At 38.6% G+C, this 21,303-nt stretch overlaps 1 protein-coding gene across 1 annotated transcript; it reads left to right on the forward strand.

The window, feature by feature from the left end:
* Positions 1-9,296: 9,296 nt before the first annotated feature.
* LOC121247286 lies at positions 9,297-20,933 on the forward strand (the record flags this gene model as incomplete). Its single annotated transcript, XM_041145655.1, has 5 exons — positions 9,297-10,082; positions 18,490-19,008; positions 19,090-19,530; positions 19,747-19,789; positions 20,377-20,933. Coding segments are annotated over 5 exons (2,346 nt in total), but the record flags the coding sequence as incomplete, so codon positions are not given.
* Positions 20,934-21,303: the final 370 nt, after the last annotated feature.

Below are 21,303 nucleotides of genomic sequence, written 5' to 3' on the forward strand. Positions count from 1 at the left end.
AAGAACATGTGATAACTGCAAACCATTATTATCTGACTAAATGACGTGATTGAAAGAGAATGTGGCGATGGTTATTGGGTAACGTACGCACGTTTTCCAAATTTGAAATTCCCACCTCTTGATAAGTGGAAAGGACAAGTAAAGTAGTAAATGAGCTTGCGGGGTAGCTTGGGGTCTAAAATGTCCTCAACTAAGTAAAGCTAGATATTTGTAGTTCTTTCGTTATGAATTCCCCATGCTTACATGATAGAGGAATTAGCGGAGTAACTATAGCAATTAATATTGGTCTGGTCCAAACTAGGGGCCCAAGGCCCATCAACCATAGAGGAGTCGAAAGAGTCATGTAGCTTAACAAAGATCCTAGCTGCCCTATTTATCAGGGAGGGATAAACCTCACATTATTGATATAGACCACTGGTGATTAGATAATTTTGATACATCAGGGATAAACCTTCTAAAGGCTAAGCATTGTGCAAAGTTAATCAGTTTATAGTATTCATCCAATATTCTTCATGCTTATATATAGGGGCAACATATAACCTTCAATCGATCTGATGAAGCATTCATGAATTATTATCTCTCGCACATTACTGACTTAAGCATCATAGGTGTCACAGGCTTTCCACTCCACCCACTTAACGATTTGCAGCTTAATTGTAACACCCCACCTAATTGCCCGTTAGGATTAACCCTTAGTATGAGCTTATGCTACCATGTTATATTGGGATTTATATTCTTTAGCGGTAGTGGTTTCGTGAGCAAACCCATTAGTGCTACTCTTAAAGCTCTTAAACTTTAAAATGTTATGGGCCAAGACTTAGAAACCTTGAACCAAGCCTTATAAGAATTTAAGTTTTGGTAGGAAAGCCTTAGAAAGGTTTGGCCCAAAAGTGAAGAAGGTTTAAGGCCTTTTGGGCCTAATTTAGTGTTAGCCTTGACCCAAGACCCATTTATGTTAAGGCTTACCTTTTTAGCCCCATTCTTGAGGATCTTGAGGACTCTCATGACCTCTTAAAATCTGTACTCAAGGCCTCCCATCAACCCACACCCAAAACCCATAAGCCATGCAACTCCCATTCATGGCCTTTTTAAGCCCAACAAGGCCCAACGTCTTGTCTTGTGTTTTTTTTTTCACCCTTCTAATTTGGGCCCAATTACACCATACAATGGTTCTTCCCCAAGCCAATGTTGGATTCCACACCCTTAAGATTTTTTCTTGGACCAAAAAATTAAGTTTGAACTTGGGTTAAGATCATTGATCAAAATTTCACATGATTAATGACCTTTAAACCATACTTTGAGCTTAATTTACCTTCATAATCTGTTTAGTCTTTTTTATTTGAATTTTATTATTTTTTTAAACATTCCTAGACTAAATTAGAATCTTATTCTTGATCTCTTGATCCCGCACATGTCACTAAGAGCAAAAGCATGTCATTGCACAAATCCACCCAATCGGCTCACTTAGGCACTTTCATGTGCCTTGCACTAAAAATAGCCCCATAGCCATGCCAATTCCATCTCAGTTTTTTGGTTCCAATCTCACCAATCACACTTCATTTCATTCTTTAAAATCAAACCAAGCCTTGGATGAAATTGGTTCTAAGAACCAAACCAAAAACTCCAAACCGATTGCACCCAAAGGCTAGTTGGATGGCAACCGATTGGCATTGCTTTTTAGTTGCATTTCTGCTCTTGAGAGAGCCGCCACCACATGTGTTATGAACCAGTAGGAAATAGAATCCCTTGAACCCACAGTCAATTTGAAAACTCACCCAAGAAAGCCAAAATCAAGTCAATGGATGAAATCTAGACCCAATGAGAACTCGTTTCAAGAACCTAGATTATATTAAAATCTAGACCCATTGAAAAACCAGTCTAAAGAACCCAGATTACAAAGGAAGAACGCCACAAAGGTTGTGATTTACCTTTGATAAGTTCAAAAGTTCAATTAAGAACAAGAGGAGTAAAACTCAATTCACATTGAATAAATTCATGAAATTTCATAAACTTCTTAAAATGAGGCAACAAAGAGTATTTAAAACAAAACCTAATTAAACCCTAGCCAAAACAAAGCCACTTTTCCCAAAAATGCCCTTATGAACAGTGTTGCGGCCACTGTAGCACGCTACAGTACTTGCTACTTTAAAACCCTAACCCAAGTTCAATAGAATAATAACTTTCCCAACATGCCCTTGCATAGGCCCTTAGGTTCTTCTCATAATGAACTCAATTATTCTAAACTAATAAAATAAATCCTTTAAATGAATCAAACAAGTTAAAAGCCTTCCAGTGCTCAAAACCTTTAAGTCATGTTTTTACCCTCTTCTATAGCTTATCAAATGAATGAAAACTTGATTTTCATCCTTCTAACCCATCTTGAATGTTGCGCTCTTGCTAAACTTGTCCCAAGTGGATTGCATCAATCTTTGCATTGCCTCCTTGATCTTCTTGGCTCTTGACTTTGTAATTGGTCCATCTGAAAGTTGTAAAGGATCTTCAAGACTAAGCCCACCATGGTTCCCATCAACACGCCACCTTCTTCCTCCTCTAATCCCCATAATCCCCTCAAATTATCACGATATAATTGACCCAAGTTGATGGGAACCAAGGTGGGCCTAGTCTTAAATATCATTTGCAAATTCTAGATAGGCCAATTACAAGATCAAGGACCAAGAAGATCAAGGAAGTAATGCACGGATTGGTGCAATCCACTTGGGATGAAGCTAGCAAGAGCCCAACACTCAAGATGGGCTTGAAAGAAGGAGAACCAACTTTGATCCACTTGATTCAAACTGTGGAAGACATGACTTAGAGATAGGGCCTATTGTTATTGGAGACAATATTGAATTTTATTTGTGAGTTGAGTTTTCTCCTCTTGTTCTTGATTGAACTCTTGAACTTATCAAAGGTAAATCACAACCTTTGTGGCGTTCCTCCTTTGTAATCTGGGTTCTTGAGACAGGTTCTTCAACAGGTCTAGATTTTAATATAATCTAGGTTCTTGAAACGAGTTCTCATCGGGTTTAGATTTTCAATCCATTAAATTGAATTTGGCTTTCTTCGGGTGTTTTCAAATTGATTGTGGGTTCAAGGGAATTCATTCCCGCGGGTTCATATCACAAGTCATCCCCCATAAAAAGCCAAACCTGAATGATTTTGTGCACAATTCCACTCGAAAACCACCCTCCATTGCACCCTCTTTTTTGAGCTACACCTTCATCATCACATGGCAATCAACCCTCCACCTTCTACCAACTGAAAAAGCCTTCAAGAAATGACTTGATACCTACACAAAACAACCATGGAGATAAACCAAAGGAGTGCAAACAAAAAAAATGAAAATCTGCGAAGGCATCAAATCTATACCCGATGCATCATGGCAAGGCAACATGCCTTGGTTTTTAAATTTTTTTTTCTCTTCTTCCTTGCTGCACCACGGCATATCTACCTCTCTAGAATCCTTGCAGCACCTGTCATGATGATCATGTCAGTTCAGAACACTATTCACCCTGCAAGCATGACACAAGCTAAAGGAAGGCCATCATCACCACCACCACCTCACTCCACCAATCACAAGCCACCCTTCCAAGCCAGGATTGTCGCCCCTCCCCTCCATAAGCACTATAAAAACCCCCTCAACCCCCTCATTTCCTCCACACCTCTTCTCCAAGCTCCTCTTGAGTTCTTGAGAGATCTTCTTCCCATAGAGTACCAAAGAGTAGAATCCAAGTGAGTGTTATTGGAATTTCTTGAGGTCTTGTGTAAGGGAGCTATAGAAGGCTATGAAATTTGTAAGTTTTCTTATCCTAAATCTTAGTTACATGTCAAATTTTGATTTGAAGTGTTGGAGTAATTTTTTGATGAATTTAGAAAATGTTACCTAGCTCAATTCAAAACCAGGTCATTAAGGGTAGATTAAGTGTTTATATTATTTTTAAGAGGAAATTTTAGCTATGGCATGTCTGAGCATTTTTTGATATGACTTATTCATGTCTTAGAATGATTTTTGGAGGTTTAAATTTGAGGTGTTGAAAGCATGTCATGATAGATTTTAATTTCTATCTTGTGTTGATCATCAAAGCATGCATGGTTTGGTTAAATCATGCTTAACCTATGAAGATTTGATTTATTTCACCTAGGCTTGAAATATGGGAATTTAGACAAACCCTATGATTGGATAAGGAGAGAAATGCATGATCTAATTCTATTTTTTGAAACTTCTATTGGTGATAAGATTAAGTCATATCATGCATGCTTAAAGACTAGTAGTTTAATAGAGATTAAGGTTTCTAGCCATAATTAAGTGTTGGGATGAATTTGTTCACCCAAGATTAAGTTTAACATGCCATTAAGTATTATAGTGATTATTTGCTGTTAAAGAAAATTGAATATGCATGCATTCATAGGGATCAATAGTTGAAACTATAATTAGGTATCAACTAGAGAGCATGCCATGGATTGAGTGTGTTTGGGCTAGTTCCATTTTGATTTTTGGAATTCTAAGAGTATAGATGATTTTAGAATATGTAAAACTTAGGGTTTATGAAATTTAGTTAAAGTTGGAATTCGTTTGCAATTAGTGAAAAATTAGGGCCTTAGTGATCATTTTTTAAAGTCTAGGGTATTTTTGAAAATACCCATGTTTGAAACCATTTGCTTAGGAACATCTTCCTTAATAGTATAGATCCTAACTTAGTTCAACTTTGATTACAACCGCTAGGTTTTCCAAACTCAGGCAGTTTGTAAGTTGGCCTCTAACTTAAACCTTGATAAACTATTTATGATTTATTGATAAATGCCACATTCATGTTATAATTGTTATTTGAGCATAAAACATCATGTTATATGATACATTGAGTACATGACTACTTGCCTACATGACATGTAACATTTTCTGCATGTCAACAGGCACATGTCATAAACTATCAAATGAAAGCTTACACTACAAGCACATGTCATAAACTATATTTTTCAAACATAGCAAGAAAATAATTTTTGTCGCGACCCCAAAAGCTAGGATATTATCCTGTGGAACTTCTCTATCCATTTTAGAGTGAGTAAAAATGGAGTGGTAATCCTTGGGATGACGAAAAACAGTCAACGAGCTTCGAATGGGTTCTTTTCAAAGAAAGTCAGAGCGAAATCAAATGTTATGACACCTAAGACTGGGGGGTGTATATGTTATGATGTTATGATGATCTTATGTCATGTTATCAATACATTGAGAACAAGTCTACAGACAATATAGTCTCAACGTGGGTTGTGCTATAGTCACTAGTGGGTACTCATAGTGCACAGGGGAAATTGTGACGATACCATACGTGATGGGAACCAAGATGGGAGGGTCTTAAAGATCCTTTGCAACTTTTAGATGGGCCAATTACAAGGTCAAGAGCCAAGATGATCAAGGAAACAATGCAAAGATTAATGCAATCCACTTGTGACAAGTTTAGCAAGAGCCTAAACATTCAACATGGGCTTGAAGGATGAAAATCAAGTTTTGATTCATTTGATAAGTTATAGAAGAGGGCAACAACATGGCTTTGGGCACTTGAAGGCTTTCAACTTGTTTGATTCTTTTAAATGACTTATTTTATTAGTTTAAAATAATTGAGTTTATTATGGCAAGAACTTAAGGGGGGCCTATGCATGGGCATGTTGGGAAAGTTATTATTTTATTGAACTAGGGTTAGGATTTTTACTGTAGCAAATTACTGTAGCTGCACACTGTTCATCAGGGGCATTTTTGGGAAAAGTAGCTTTATTTTGGCTAGGGTTTAATCCTTTGAATCCACAATCAATTTGAAAACTCTCCAAGAAAGCCAAATTCAAGTCAATGGATGGAAAAACCTAGACCCGATGAGAACTCGTTTCAAGAACCTAAATTACATCAAAATCTAGACCTGTTGAAGAACCCGTCTCAAGAACCTAGATTACAAAGGAGGAACGCCATAAAGGTTGTGATTTACCTTTGATAAGTTCAAGAGTTCAATCAAGAACAAGAGGAGAAACCTCAACTCACAAATAATATTGAATATTGTCTAACTTTCAAATGAGGCTACAAGGAGTATTTAAACTAAACCTAATTAAAATCCTAGCCAAAATAAAGCCCCTTTTTACCCAAAATGGCCTAATGAACAGTGTCTCGCTACAGTACCGGTGGCTACAGTACGGCTACAGTAACGCTACAGGTAAAAGGCAAGAGAGTGTGAGACTATTATCGGAAAAAGCCAATTAAGAGTGAAACAGGAGTGGAGTATCATTATTTGAGTGTAAACGTGTGAGGGAGTGTGTGAGGTTTACTTTTTTTTTTTTTTTTGCCGCTAACATTCTTTTATGTAGCACCTGATAATGTCTCATCGGAGTAGCGCATCACCAAGGGGATGGTAGATAACTCATCATTTGTGTTGCAATCCATGCAACAACAGTTTGAGCGGTTGAACTTAGTGTTAGGTGAAGTGAGGGATAGGATGGATCATCAAGAAGTGGTAATTAGAAATTTACAAGGCAGGAGAGATAAAAGGAGGAGTGAACCTTGTATTGAACATAACTGTAAGAATGAAGAGTATGGTGAGTCTCTTGTTGCTAGGCATGCTCTCAATATTCAAATTAAGATAGAAGATATAGAGAAGCAGAGCGAGACCATTTTTCATACTAGATGCCACATCAACAACAAGGTATGTAGTTTGATCATTGATTTGCGGAGTTGTATTAATTTGGCTAGCACTACTTTAGTTGAGAAATTGAATTTACCTACCTCAAAACACCCTAGACCATACATGTTGCAGTGGTCGAGTGATTGTGGGGAGGTTAGGGTCAATAAGCAAGTGCTAGTTACTTTTTCAATTGGAAAATACCAGGATATGGTCATTTGTGATGTAGTGCCTATGCATGCTGGTCATATTTTGTTGGGGAAGCCATGGGAGTATGATAGGAAGGTAATCCATGATGGGTTAAGGAACATGTACAGTTTTGAAAAGGATGGAAAAACAATCAAACTTGCACCTTTAACTCCAACACAAGTCCATGGGGACCATTTGAAACTAAAAAGTGAGGTTGCTCAAAAAAGAAAGAGTGAAAGTGAGTGTGATCAAAAAAGAAAAACTGAAAAGGAGATTGAGCTAAAAAGCAAGAGTGAAAGTGAGATTGAGAAAAAAAAAATAGTAAGGCCGAAAACGAGAGAGAGAGTAAAATGAGAGAGATAAAATATGAGGGTGAGGCTGAAACCTCAAGAGAAAGAGAGAATGAGTTGGAAAACAGTTGTCAGGTCGAGAGTTCAAAACAAGATGAAGGAAAAGAGAGTGACAGAAAAAAAGAGAGTGAAAAGCAAAAAGAGAGTAAAAAAGAAAAGAATTGTGGAAAGAAAAGAGAGAGTGAAGAAAGTGAGAGAAAAACAAAAAGAAAAATGAGTTTTTATGCTAAGGCGAGTCTTAATACTAACGAACTTGACATATCTTTGCCTAGTTGATAGGAACCAAGGTGGGCCTACTCTTAAAGATCCTTTGCAAGTTCCAGATGGGCCAATTACAAGATCAAGGGCCAAGAAGATCAAGGAAGCAATGCAAGGATTGGTGCAATCCACTTGGGATGAAGCCAGCAAGAGCCCAACACTGAAGATGTGTCTGAAAGAAGAAGAACCAGCTTTGATCCACTTTATTCATGCTGTGGAAGACATGACTTAGAGATACGGCCTATTGTTATTGGAGGCTTCTAATTTGGTTAAATGATTTATTTTACTAGTTTAGAACAAGTGGGTTTGAAAATGCTTGGCTCACATGTCTTATTTCTTATGAACTATGTTTTTGGGAAGGCCTTGTATTTTGGCCAAGGGCTTATTTGGAACGTTACATTTTAGGAACTAGGGTTTCATCAATTTATTGTGGGGTTACTGTAGCTGCGGGTACTGTAGCCGGTACTGTTCATCAAGGGTAATTTTGGGAAAAAGGGGCTTTATTTTGGCTAGGGTTTTGATTAGGTTTGGGTTTAAAAACTCTTTGTAGCCTCATTTGAGAGATTAGACAATATTGAATTTTATTTGTGAGTTGAGTTTTCTCCTCTTGTTCTTGATTGAACTCTTGAACTTATCAAAGGTAAATTACAACCTTTGTGGCGTTCCTCCTTTGTAATCTGGGTTCTTGAGACGGGTTCTTCAACGGGTCTAGATTTTAATATAATCTAGGTTCTTGAAACGGGTTCTCATCGGGTCTAGATTCTTCATCCTTGACTTGATTTTTGGCTTTCTTGGGGAGTTTTCAAATTGATTGTGGGTTCATAGGAATTCATTCCCACGGGTTCATATCATTTGGTATTCAGAGCAAGGTTTCCAATCAGGTCTTATTCTATCTTTTATTTCTTGCATATTTAATTCTAGGGCTTCATTGTTCTAGGGTTGATTACAAAAAAAAAAAATAGTGGTGGTTAGCAGACTTCTTCACTATTGTTAGGGCTGCTGAAATTCATTGTTCTAGGGTTTGTGTTGGCTGAAATCTCTTGTTCTTGGGGCTGCCGTATATCACTTGCCCAAGGGTTTCTGAGTTATTGTTAGGGTTTTCTCAACTGCTTATTCTTGTTTGTGATCAAATCAGTTGGTGAAAAGAAAAGAAAAGAAAAGAAAAGAAAAGAAAGGGAAAAAAAAAAAAAATTCGAGGATTTTTTTCTTGAGCCTTATCATCATAGGGGGTGATTCTAGTTGGTATCTTGTCTTATTGTTACTAGTTGGGATAAAACAAAGTTGCTTTGTCTTGATTGAGTCAATTAGTTCTTAAAGAACTGGAGTGGGAAAACTCTTGAGGTAAAAGGCAAGAAAGTGTGAGACTATTATCGAAAAAAGCCAATTAAGAGTGAAACACGAGTGGAGTGTCATTATTCGAGTGTAAACACGTGAGGGAGTGTGTGAGGTTTATTTATTTATTTATTTTTTTTCCCACTAACATTCTTTTGTGTAGCACCTGATAATGTCTCATCGGTGTAGCGCATCACCAAGGGGGAGAGCAGATAACTCATCCTTTGTGTTGCAAGCCATGCAACAACAGTTTGAGCGGTTGAACTTGGTGTTGGGTGAAGTGAGGGATAGGATGGATCATCAAGAAGCAGCGATTAGAAATCTACAAGGTGGGAGGGACAGGAGGCGCCGTGAGCATAGAGTTGAAAATCAGTATGAGAATGAAGGAGATGGTGAGGATGAGGAAGACTTAGCATCTGACGTTGGGTCGGGTAGAAATAGAAGAGTTAGGCATGAAAGAGGATTTGAGGGGAATCTAAGGGGTCGGGATGGTGTAGATGGAGACCTTGGTAGCATCAAAATGAAAATACCATCTTTCCAAGGTAGAACTGACCCTGAGGTTTATCTAGAGTGGGAGAAAAAAATAGAGTTGGTGTTTGATTGCCATAATTACTCTGAGGAGATGAAAGTGAAGTTGGCGGTAATTGAATTCACTGATTATGCTATTATTTGGTGGGATCAATTAGTGACCAATAGGAGGAGGAATTATGAGAGGCCTATAGAGACATGGGGAGAGTTGAAAGCTCTCATGAGGCGGAGATTTGTTCCTAGCCATTACTATAGAGACCTTTACCAGAAATTACAAAATCTTACACAGGGGTCTAGGAGTGTAGAGGATTACCATAAGGAGATGGACGTGGCGATGATTCGGGCTAATGTAAAGGAGGACCGAGAGGCCACCATGGCTAGATTTTTGAGTGGGTTAAATAGGGACGTAGCCAATATAATTGAATTACAACATTATGTGGAGATAGAGGACATGGTGCACATGGCTATGAAGGTGGAGAGACAATTAAAGAGAAAAGGGACAACAGCAAGGTACACTTCGGTTTCTAGTGCTACTTGGAAATCAAAATGGGATAGGAATGATCCAGGTGAAGCAAAGAGAAAGACCGAACCACCTAAGGGAAAAGATGAGGGAACTAGCATCAAACCCAAGGTAGAATCCCAACCTTCACGGAATAGAGATATCAAATGTTTTAAGTGTTTGGGTTCAGGGCACATTGCTTCTCAATGTCCAAATAGGAGGGTGATGATTATGCGTGACAATGGGGAGGTGATGACTGAGAGTGAGGATGATAGTGATGAGGTGCCCGAGTTGGATGATGCTAGTGATAGTGATGGAGTGGTATACCCTGTGACAGGTGAGTCCCTTGTTGCCAGGCGTGCTCTTAATGCACACATTAAGGTGGATGATGCAGAGCAACAGAGAGAGAACATTTTCCATACTAGATGCCATGTCAACAATAAGGTATGTAGTATGATCATTGATGGAGGGAGTTGTACTAATGTGGCTAGCACTACTTTGGTTGAGAAATTGAATTTACCAACCTTAAAACACTCTAGACCATACAAATTGCAGTGGTTGAATGATTGTGGAGAGGTTAGGATGGATAAACAAGTGTTAGTTACTTTTTCTATTGGGAAGTATCAGGATGAGGTGCTTTGTGATGTTGTGCCTATGCATGCGGGCCATATTTTGTTGGGGAGGCCGTGGCAGTATGATAGGAGAGTGACACATGATGGGTTCAAGAACATGTTCAGCTTTGAAAAGGAGGGCAAAACAATTAAGCTTGCTCCTTTAACTCCAAGCCAGGTCTATGAGGACCAATTGAAATTGAAAAGTGAGGTTGCTCAAAAAAGAAAAAGTGAAAATGAGAGTGATCAGAAGAGAAAGAGTGAAAATGAGAGTGATTGATAGGAACCAAGGTGGGCCTACTCTTAAAGATCCTTTGCAAGTTCCAGATGGGCCCATTACAAGATCAAGGGCCAAGAAGATCAAGGAAGCAATGCAAGGATTGGTGCAATCCACTTGGGATGAAGCCAGCAAGAGCCCAACACTGAAGATGGGTTTTAAAGAAGAAGAACCAGCTTTGATCCACTTTATTCATGCTGAGGAAGACATGATTTAGAGAAAAGGGACAGCAAGGTACACTTCGGTTTCTAGCACTACTTGGAAATCAAAATGGGATAGGAATGATCCAGGTGAAGCAAAGAGAAAGACCGAACCACCTAAGGGAAAGGATGAGGAAGACTTAGCATCTGACGTTGGGTCGGGTAGAAACAGAAGAGTTAGGCATGAAAGAGGATTTGAGGGGAATCTAAGGGGTCGGGATGGTGTAGATGGAGACCTTGGTAGCATCAAAATGAAAATACCACCTTTCCAAGGTAGAACTGACCCTGAGGTTTATCTAGAGTGGGAGAAAAAAATAGAGTTGGTGTTTGATTGCCATAATTACTCTGAGGAGAAGAAAGTGAAGTTGGCGGTAATTGAATTCACTGATTATGCTATTATTTGGTGGGATCAATTAGTGACCAATAGGAGGAGGAATTATGAGAGGCCTATAGAGACATGGGGAGAGTTGAAAGCTCTCATGAGGCGGAGATTTGTTCCTAGCCATTACTATAGAGACCTTTACCAGAAATTACAAAATCTTACACAGGGGTCTAGGAGTGTAGAGGATTACCATAAGGAGATGGAGGTGGCGATGATTCGGGCTAATGTAGAGGAGGACCGAGAGGCCACCATGGCTAGATTTTTGAGTGGGTTAAATAGGGACATAGCCAATGTAATTGAATTACAACATTATGTGGAGATAGAGGACATGGTGCACATGGCTATGAAGGTGGAGAGACAATTAAAGAAAATAAAGGAAAAGAAAAGAAAAGAAGAGAAAAGAAAAGAAAAGAAAAGAAAGGAAAGGAAAGGAAAAGAAAAGAAAAGAAAATTTGAAAAAAAAAAAAAAAAAAAAAAAGAAGAAGAAGAAGAAGAAGAAGGAGAAGAAGATAAGGAGAGGTAGCATATTTAAAGGTTGCTACATAGTTACAACAAAGACAAAGAAAAACATTTGTTGATTGAGTTTTATCCTCAAAGGGGCTGAATACATATTTGTAGTTGGTATCTTGTTCTATAATTACTCTTTCCCTCATATAAATTCCTTGAGTCCCGTGTCGTTTTATTCCTTCCTTGTTTCTTATTTCTTGGATCTATATTACTGGTTGGAATAATACAAGGTTGTATTATCTTGATTTAGTTCAACTAGTTCTTAAAGAACTTGAGCGGGAAAACTATTGAGGTAAAAGGCAAGAGAGTGTGAGACTATTATCGGGGAAAAGCCAATTAGGAGTGAAACACGAGTGGAATGCCATTATTCGAGCGTAAACACGTAAGGGAGTGTGTGAGATTTTTCCACTAACATTTATTTGTGCAGCATTTTACAATGTCTCATCGGAGTGGCTCTTCACCAAAGGGGATGGTAGATAACTCATCATTTGTATTGCAATCCATGCAACAACAGTTTGAGCGGTTGAACTTGGTGTTAGGTGAAGTGAGGGATAGGATGGATCATCAAGAAATGGTAATTAGAAATTTACAAGGCAGGAGAGATAGGAGGTGGAGTGAAACCTTGTATTGAACATAACTGTAAGAATGAAGGGTATGGTGAGTCTCTTGTTGCTAGGCATGCTCTCAATATACAAATTAAGATGGATGATACAGAGAAGCAGAGCGAGAACATTTTTCATACTAGATGCCACATCAACAACAAGGTATGTAGTATGATCATTGATTTGCGGAGTTGTATTAATTTGGCTAGCACTACTTTAGTTGAGAAATTGAATTTGCCTACCTTAAAACACCCTAGACCATACATGTTGCAGTGGTCGAGTGATTGTGGGGAGGTTAGGGTCAATAAGCAAGTGCTAGTTACTTTTTCAATTGGAAAATACCAGGATATGGTCCTTTGTGATGTAGTGCCTATGCATGCTGGTCATATTTTATTGGGGAAGCCATGGGAGTATGATAGGAAGGTGATCCATGATGGGTTAAGGAACATGTACAATTTTGAAAAGGATGGAAAAACAATCAAACTTGCTCCTTTAACTCCAACACAAGTTCATGGGGACCATTTGAAACTGAAAAGTGAGGTTACTCAAAAAGAAAGAGTGAAAATGAGTGTGATCAAAAAAGAAAAAGTGAAAAGGAGAATGAGCTAAAAAGCAAGGGTGAAAGTGAGATTGAGAAAAAAAGAAATAGTCAGGCCGAAAACGAGAGAGAGAGTAAAATGAGTGAGATAAAAGATGAGGGTGAGGCTGAAACCTCAAGAGAAAGAGAGAATGAGTTTAAAAACAGTTGTCAGGTCGAGAGTTCAAAAAGAGATGAAGGAAAGGAGAGTGACAGAAAAAAAGAGAGTGAAAAGCAAAAACAGAGTGAAAAAGAAAAGAATTGTGGAAAGAAAAGAGAGAGTGAAGAAAGTGAGAGAAAAACAAAAAGAAAAGTGAGTTTTTATGCTAAGGCGAGTCTTAATACTAACGAACTTGACGTATCTTTGCCTAGTATTATTGTCTTTTTGTTGCAGGGATATGAGGTTATGTTTCCTAGAGGTGTGTTTAGTGGATTGCCACCTATTAGGGAGATAGAGTACTACATTGATTTTGTGTCAGGTGCGACAATTCCTAACCGACCTTTCTTTGAAGAACATGAGTCTTTTTTACACTTGAAGGGACAAGGTAAGTCGTTGACTATAATGCATGCTAAGCGGGAGGACTGTGTTGAGACTTTTCCTCATGTATTCAAATACACACAAGGTATGGAAAATTTTGTGGTTGATGCTTTAGCAAGAAGGTACGTCCTTATCTTCATTTTAGATGTAAAATTGTTGAGACTTGCATATAATAAGGAATTGCATGCTAATGATGATGACTTTGCTAGTGTCTATGGAACATGTGAAAAAGTATCATTTGGTAAGTTCTATAAATTAGATTGGTTGATATGAACCCGTGGGAATGAATTCCCTTGAACCCACAATCAATTTGAAAACACCCCAAGAAAGCCAAAAAATCAAGTCAAGGATGGAGAATCTAGACCCGATGAGAACCCGTTTCAAGAACCTAGATTATATTAAAATCTAGACCCGATGAAGAACCCGTCTCAAGAGCCCAGATTACAAAGGAGGAACGCCACAAAGGTTGTGATTTACCTTTGATAAGTTCAAGAGTTCAATCAAGAACAAGAAGAGAAAACTCAACTCACAAATAAAATTCAATATTGTCTGCTCTTCAAATGAGGCTACAAGGAGTATTTAAACTAAACCTAATTAAAACCCTAGCCAAAATAAAGCCCCCTTTTACCCAAAATGCCCCGGATGAACAGTGTCACGCTACAGTACCACGGCTACAGTAACGCTACAGTACCTCTTAAAACCCTAATTCCTAAAAGTAACTTTCCAAGTAAGCCCTTGGCCAAAATACAAGGCCTTCTTGAAAACTCTAGTTCATTGAAAATAAGACGTGTGGGCCAGACATCTTCAATCCCACTTATTCTAAACTAATAAAATAAATCATTTAACCAAATTTGAAGTCTCAAATAACAATAGGCCCTATCACTAAGCCATGTCTTCCACAACTTGAATCCAGTGGATCAAAGCTGGTTCTCCTTCTTTCAAGCCCATCTTGAGTGTTGGGCTCTTGCTAGCTTCATCCCAAGTGGATTGCACCAATCCGTGCATTGCTTCCTTGATCTTCTTGTTCCTTGATCTTGTAATTGACCCATCTAGAATTTACAAATGATCTTTAAGACTAGGCCCACCTTGGTTCCCATCATTCCCCCTCTCCTCAAAAGGATTCGACCTCGAATCTCCACCTGGATCAAAAGGAAAAATGTTCGTAACATTGAAAATAGCAAAAACGTTAAACTTACTTGAAAGATCTACTTCATGTGTATTTTCATGAATTTTCTCAAGAAATTGAAAATGTTCATCCAAGCTACTCATATCATCAACAAGTAAAGCCATCAAAGGTAAAGGAGTAAGTGGATTAAAACCATAAACAACCTCAAAAGGAGAATAAGAAATAGTAGTATGCAAGGTTTTATATGCACACTCTAATAAGGGCAAATGATACTCCCGCAAATGTCCATGTAGCAATTCAATGAATGGCAAATGATACTCCCACAAACGTTCATGAAACACACCTGAAGTTTTTCTTACACCACTCCAATTATATGCAAACTCAATGAATGGCAAATAATACTTCCACAAATGTTCATGCAACACGTTAATGAATGACAAATGATACTTCCACAAACGTTCATGCAATACATAAGTGAATGGAAAATGATACTCCCACAAACGTTCATGCAACATATTGAAAGTCTTCCTTACACCAAAGTTACCCAACAAACCACCATGTCTATCACACACAAGCAACTTAAGCATAAAACTAGTTGGCACACAAAATCTATTCTCTCTAAACAAGTACCAATCTAATTTATAGAACTTACCAAACGATGCTTTTTCACATGTTCCATACACACTAGCAAAGTCATCATCATTAGCATGCAATTTCTTATTATATTCAACTCTCAACAATTTTGCATTTAAAATGAAGATAAGGACGTACCTTCTTGCTAAAGCATCAACCACAAAATTTTCCATACCTTGTGTGTATTTGAATACATGAGAAAAAGTCTCAACACAGTCCTCTCGCTTACCATGCATTATAGTCAACGACTTACCTTGTCCCTTCAAGTGTGAAAAAGACTCATGTTCTTCAAAGGAAGGTTGGTTAGGAATTGTCGCACCTGGCACAAAATCAATGTAGTACTCTATCTCCCTAATATGTGGCAATCCACTAAACACACCTCTAGGAAACAAGACCTCATATCCCTGCAACAAAAAGACAATAACACTAGGCAAAGACACGTCAAGTTCGTTAGTATTAAGACTCGCCTTAGCATAAAAACTCACATTTCTTTTTGTTTTTCTCTCACTTTCTTCACTCTCTCTTTTCTTTCCACAATTCTTTTCTTTTTCACTCTGTTTTTGCTTTTCACTCTCTTTTTTTCTGTCACACTCCTTTCCTTCATCTCTTTTTGAACTCTCGACCTGACAACTGTTTTTCAACTCATTCTCTCTTTCTCTTGAGGTTTCAACCTCACCCTCATCTTTTATCTCTCTCATTTTACTCTCTCTCTCGTTTTCGGCCTCACCATTTCTTTTTTTCTCAATCTCACTTTCACTCTTGCTTTTTAGCTCAATCTCCTTTTCACTTTTTCTTTTTTGATCACACTCATTTTCACTCTTTCTTTTTTGAGTAACCTCACTTTTCAGTTTCAAATGGTCCCCATGGACTTGTGTTGGAGTTAAAGGAGCAAGTTTGATTGTTTTTCCATCCTTTTCAAAACTGTACATGTTCCTTAACCCATCATGGATCACCTTTCTATCATACTCCCATGGCTTCCCCAACAAAATATGACCAGCATGCATAGGCACTACATCACAAAGGACCATATGCTGGTATTTTCCAATTGAAAAAGTAACCAGCACTTGCTTATTGACCCTAACCTCCCCACAATCACTAAGCCATGTCTTCCACAGCTTGAATCCGTGCATTGCTTCCTTGATCTTCTTGTTCCTTGATCTTGTAATTGACCCATCTAGAATTTACAAATGATCTTTAAGACTAGGCCCACCTTGGTTCCCATCATTGGTACTTGTTTAGAGAGAATAGATTTTGTGTGCCAACTAGTTTTATGCTTAAGTTGCTTGTGTGTGATAGACATGGTGGTTTGTTGGGTAACTTTGGTGTAAGGAAAACTTTCAACATGTTGCATGAACATTTGTGGAAGTATTACTTGCCATTCATTGAGTTTGCATATGATTGGAGTGGTGTAAGAAAAACTTCAGGTGTGTTTCATGAACGTTTGTGGGAGTATCTTTTGCCATTTATTGACTTGCTACATGAACATTTGCAGGAGTATCATTTGCTCTTATTAGAGTGTGCATATAAAACCTTGCATACTACTATTTCTTATTCTCCATTTGAGGTTGTTTATGGTTTTAATCCACTTACTCATTTACCTCTGATGGCTTTGCTTGTTGATGATAGGAGTAGCTTGGATGAAAATTTTCAATTTCTTGAGAAAATTAATGAAAATACACGTGAAGTAGATCTTTCAAGTAAGTATCAAGTTTTTCTATTTTCAATGTTACTAACATTTTTCCTTTTGATCCAGGTGGAGATTCGAGGTCGAATCCTTTTGAGGAGAGGGGGAATGATGGGAACCAAGGTGGGCCTAGTCTTAAAGAACATTTGTAAATTCTAGATGGGCCAATTACAAGATCAAGGACCAAGAAGATCAAGGAAGCAATGCACGGATTGGTGCAATCCACTTGGGATGAAGCTAGCAAGAGCCCAACACTCAAGATGGGCTTGAAAGAAGGAGAACCAGCTTTGATCCACTTGATTCAAGCTGTGGAAGACATGGCTTAGAGATAGGGCCTATTGTTATTTGAGACTTCAAATTTGGTTAAATGATTTATTTTATTAGTTTAGAATAAGTGGGCTTGAAGATGTCTGGCCCACACGTCTTATTTTCAATGAACTAGAGTTTTCAAGAAGGCCTTGTCTTTTGGGCAAGGGCTTACTTGGAAAGTTACTTTTAGGAATTAGGATTTTAAGAGGTACTGTAGTGTTACTGTAGCCGTACTGTAGCCGCGGTACTGTAGCGTGACACTGTTCATCAGGGGCATTTTGGGTAAAAGGGGGCTTTATTTTGGCTATGGTTTTAATTAGGTTTAGTTTAAATACTCCTTGTAGCCTCATTTGAAGATCAGACAATATTGAATTTTATTTGTGAGTTGAGTTTTCTCCTCTTGTTCTTGATTGAACTCTTGAACTTATCAAAGGTAAATCACAACCTTTGTTGCGTTCCTTCTTTGTAATCTGGGTTCTTGAGACGGGTTCTTCAACGGGTCTAGATTTTAATATAATCTAGGTTCTTGAAACGGGTTCTCATCGGGTCTAGATTCTCCATCCTTGACTTGATTTTTGGCTTTCTTGGGGAGTTTTCAAATTGATTGTGAGTTCAAGGGAATTCATTCCCGCGGGTTCATATCAGTGATCAAAAAAGGAAGAGTGAAAAAGAGATTGAGCAAAAAAGAAAGAGTGAGAGTGAAAAAGAGCATAAAAGAAAGAGTGAAAAAGAAAGTAGAGAGGTGGCTGAGAGTAAAGAAAAAAGAGTAGAGCCACTAGAGAAAAAAGAAAGAGAGTCTTCTGAGAGAAAAGGAAAGGCAAAAGTGAGTTTCTATGCAAGAGAAAGTGAGGTTAAGAGGGCTTTCTTCGCAGATCGCCCTATGATTTTTCTTGTCTATAAAGAGTCTTATCTTACTTTTGATGAAACTAACCAGTTTCTTCCTAGTTTGGCTGTTTCTTTGTTGCAGGAGTTTGAGGATGTATTCCCCGACGAGATGCCAAATGAGTTGCCATCCATTAGAGGCATTGAGCACTAGATTGATTTTGTACCCGGGGCTGCTATTCCAAACTGACCAGCCTATAGGAGTAATCCAGAGGAGACAAAGGAGCTTCAGAGGCAAGTTGAGGATTTGATGAGCAGGGGGTACGTGAGGGAGAGCATGAGCCCTTGTGCTGTACCAGTGCTACTAGTGCCAAAGAAGGATGGGACGTGGAGGATGTGCATTGATTGCAGGGCGGTCAACAATATCACGGTAAAGTATCGCCATCCCATTCCTAGATTGGATGATATGCTTGATGAATTGCATGGCTCATGTATTTTCAGTAAAATTGATCTTAAAAGTGGGTACCATCAAATTAGAATGAAAGAGGGTGATGAATGGAAAACTGCTTTTAAGACTAAATATGGGCTTTATGAATGGTTGGTTATGCCATTTGGACTTACAAGTGCGCCCAGTACTTTCATGAGATTAATGAACCATGTCCTACGTGCATTCATAGGCAAGTTTGTGGTTGTGTACTTTGATGATATCTTAGTGTACAGCAAGAACTTAAATGAACATATTGACCATTTGAGATATGTGTTTGATGTGTTGAGATGTGAAAAGTTGTATGCTAATTTCAAGAAATGTGCCTTTTGCATGGAAAAAGTTGTTTTTCTTGGTTATGTTGTTAGTACGAAGGGTATTGAGGTGGATGAAGAGAAAGTCAAGGCCATCAAGGAGTGGCCAACGCCAAAAAGCATCACTGAGGTAAGAAGCTTTCATGGCTTAGCAAGCTTTTATCGGCGTTTTGTTAAAGACTTCAGCACCATTACTGCACTACTCACTGAGGTAATTAAAAAGAATGTTGGGTTTCATTGGGGGGCTAATCAAGAGAATGCTTTTGCCACTATTAAAGAAAGGTTGTGCTCTGCACCTGTGTTAGCATTACCTGATTTTAACAAAGCTTTTGAGATTGAATGTGATGCCTTAGGAATTGGGATTGGAGCCGTTTTGATGCAAGATAGGCGTCCCATAGCCTTCTTCAGTGAAAAGTTAAGTGGGGCATCCCTGAAATACCCTACTTATGACAAAGAGCTTTACGCTCTTGTTCGTGCATTAGAGGCTTGGCAGCACTACCTATGGCCAAGGGAATTTGTGATCCACACCGATCATGAATCATTGAAGCATCTCAAGGGTCAAGGTAAGTTGAATAAAAGGCATGCTAGATGGATGGAATACATTGAGACATTTCCCTATGTCATCCGTTACAAGCAAGGTAAGGAGAACATTGTTGCTGATGCTCTATCCCGGAGGTATGTACTTCTTACTTCTATGAGTGCTAAAATGCTTGGGTTTGAATATGTAAAAGACATGTATGCCGATGACGCTGATTTTTCTAATGTGTATGTGGCATGTGATAAGGCGGCATTTGGTAAGTTTTACAAGCATGATGGTTATTTGTTTAAAGAAAGCAAACTTTGTCTGCCAAATTGTTCTATGCGTGAGTTATTGGTGCGTGAGGCACATGGTGGGGGATTAATGGGACACTTTGGTGTCAAGAAAACTTTAGACATTTTGCATGAACATTTCTTTTGGCCTAAGATGAAGAGAGATGTTAACGTATTTGTGGAAGGTGCATTACATGTAGAAAGGCCAAATCTAAGGTTTTGCCACATGGGTTGTATACACCCTTACCCGTTCCTAGTGAGCCATGGGTAGACATATCTATGGACTTTGTTTTGGGGCTGCCTAGGACCAAAAGGGGTAGAGATTCTATTTTTGTGGTTGTGGATAGATTCAGTAAGATGGCACATTTCATTCCATGCCATAAAACAGATGATGCAACCAACATAGCTGACTTGTTTTTCTGGGAGATAGTGCGACTCCATGGTGTACCTAGGAGTATTGTTTCTGATAGGGATGTTAAATTCCTTAGCTACTTTTGGAAGGTGTTGTGGGGGAAATTGGGTACTAAGCTCTTATTTTCCACTACTTGTCATCCGCAGACTGATGGTCAGACTGAAGTAGTTAATAGGACTTTAACTCAACTTTTACGCACTGTTGTTCATAAGAATTTAAAAACTTGGGAGGATTGTTTGCCATTTATAGAGTTTGCATATAATAGGACGATGCATACTACTACTTCATACTCTCTTTTTGAAATTGTTTATGGATTTAATCCACTTACTCCTTTGGATTTGATGCCTTTACCTGTTGATGACAGGAGTAGCTTGGATGGACAAAAGAAGGCAGACTTGGTGAAGTCACTTCATGAGAGGGTACGGCTTCAAATTGCCCAAAAGAATGAAAGGGTTGCGTCCCAAGCCAATAAAGGACGAAGGCGTGTCATCTTTGAACCAGGAGATTGGGTTTGGGTTCACATGCGCAAAGAAAGATTCCCAGCCCATAGAAGGACTAAGTTACATCCTCGAGGAGATGGACCTTTCCAAATTCTTGAGAAAATTAATGACAATGCATATAAAGTGGATCTTCCAGGTGAGTATAAAGTTTCTGCAACTTTCAATGTTTCTGATCTTTCTCCTTTTGATGTAGGTGAAGATTCGAGGTCGAATCCTTTTGAGGAGAGGGGGAATGATAGGAACCAAGGTGGGCCTACTCTTAAAGATCCCTTGCAAGTTCCAGATGGGCCAATTACAAGATCAAGGGCCAGGAAGATCAAGGAAGCAATGCAAGGATTGGTGCAATCCACTTGGGATGAAGCCAGCAAGAGCCCAACACTGAAGATGGGTCTGAAAGAAGAAGAACCAGCTTTGATCCACTTTATTCATGCTGTGGAAGACATGACTTAGAGATACGGCCTATTGTTATTGGAGGCTTCTAATTTGGTTAAATGATTTATTTTACTAGTTTAGAATAAGTGGGTTTGAAAATGCTTGGCTCACATGTCTTATTTCTTATGAACTATATTTTTGGGAAGGTCTTGTATTTTGGCCAAGGGCTTATTTGGAATGTTACATTTTAGGAACTAGGGTTTCATCAATTTATTGTTGGGGTTACTGTAGCCGCGGGTACTGTAGCCGGTACTGTTCATCAAGGGTAATT

The sequence above is a fragment of the Juglans microcarpa x Juglans regia genome, chromosome 1S (genome assembly GCF_004785595.1).
Source record: "Juglans microcarpa x Juglans regia isolate MS1-56 chromosome 1S, Jm3101_v1.0, whole genome shotgun sequence".
NCBI classification, from domain to species: domain Eukaryota; kingdom Viridiplantae; phylum Streptophyta; class Magnoliopsida; order Fagales; family Juglandaceae; genus Juglans; species Juglans microcarpa x Juglans regia.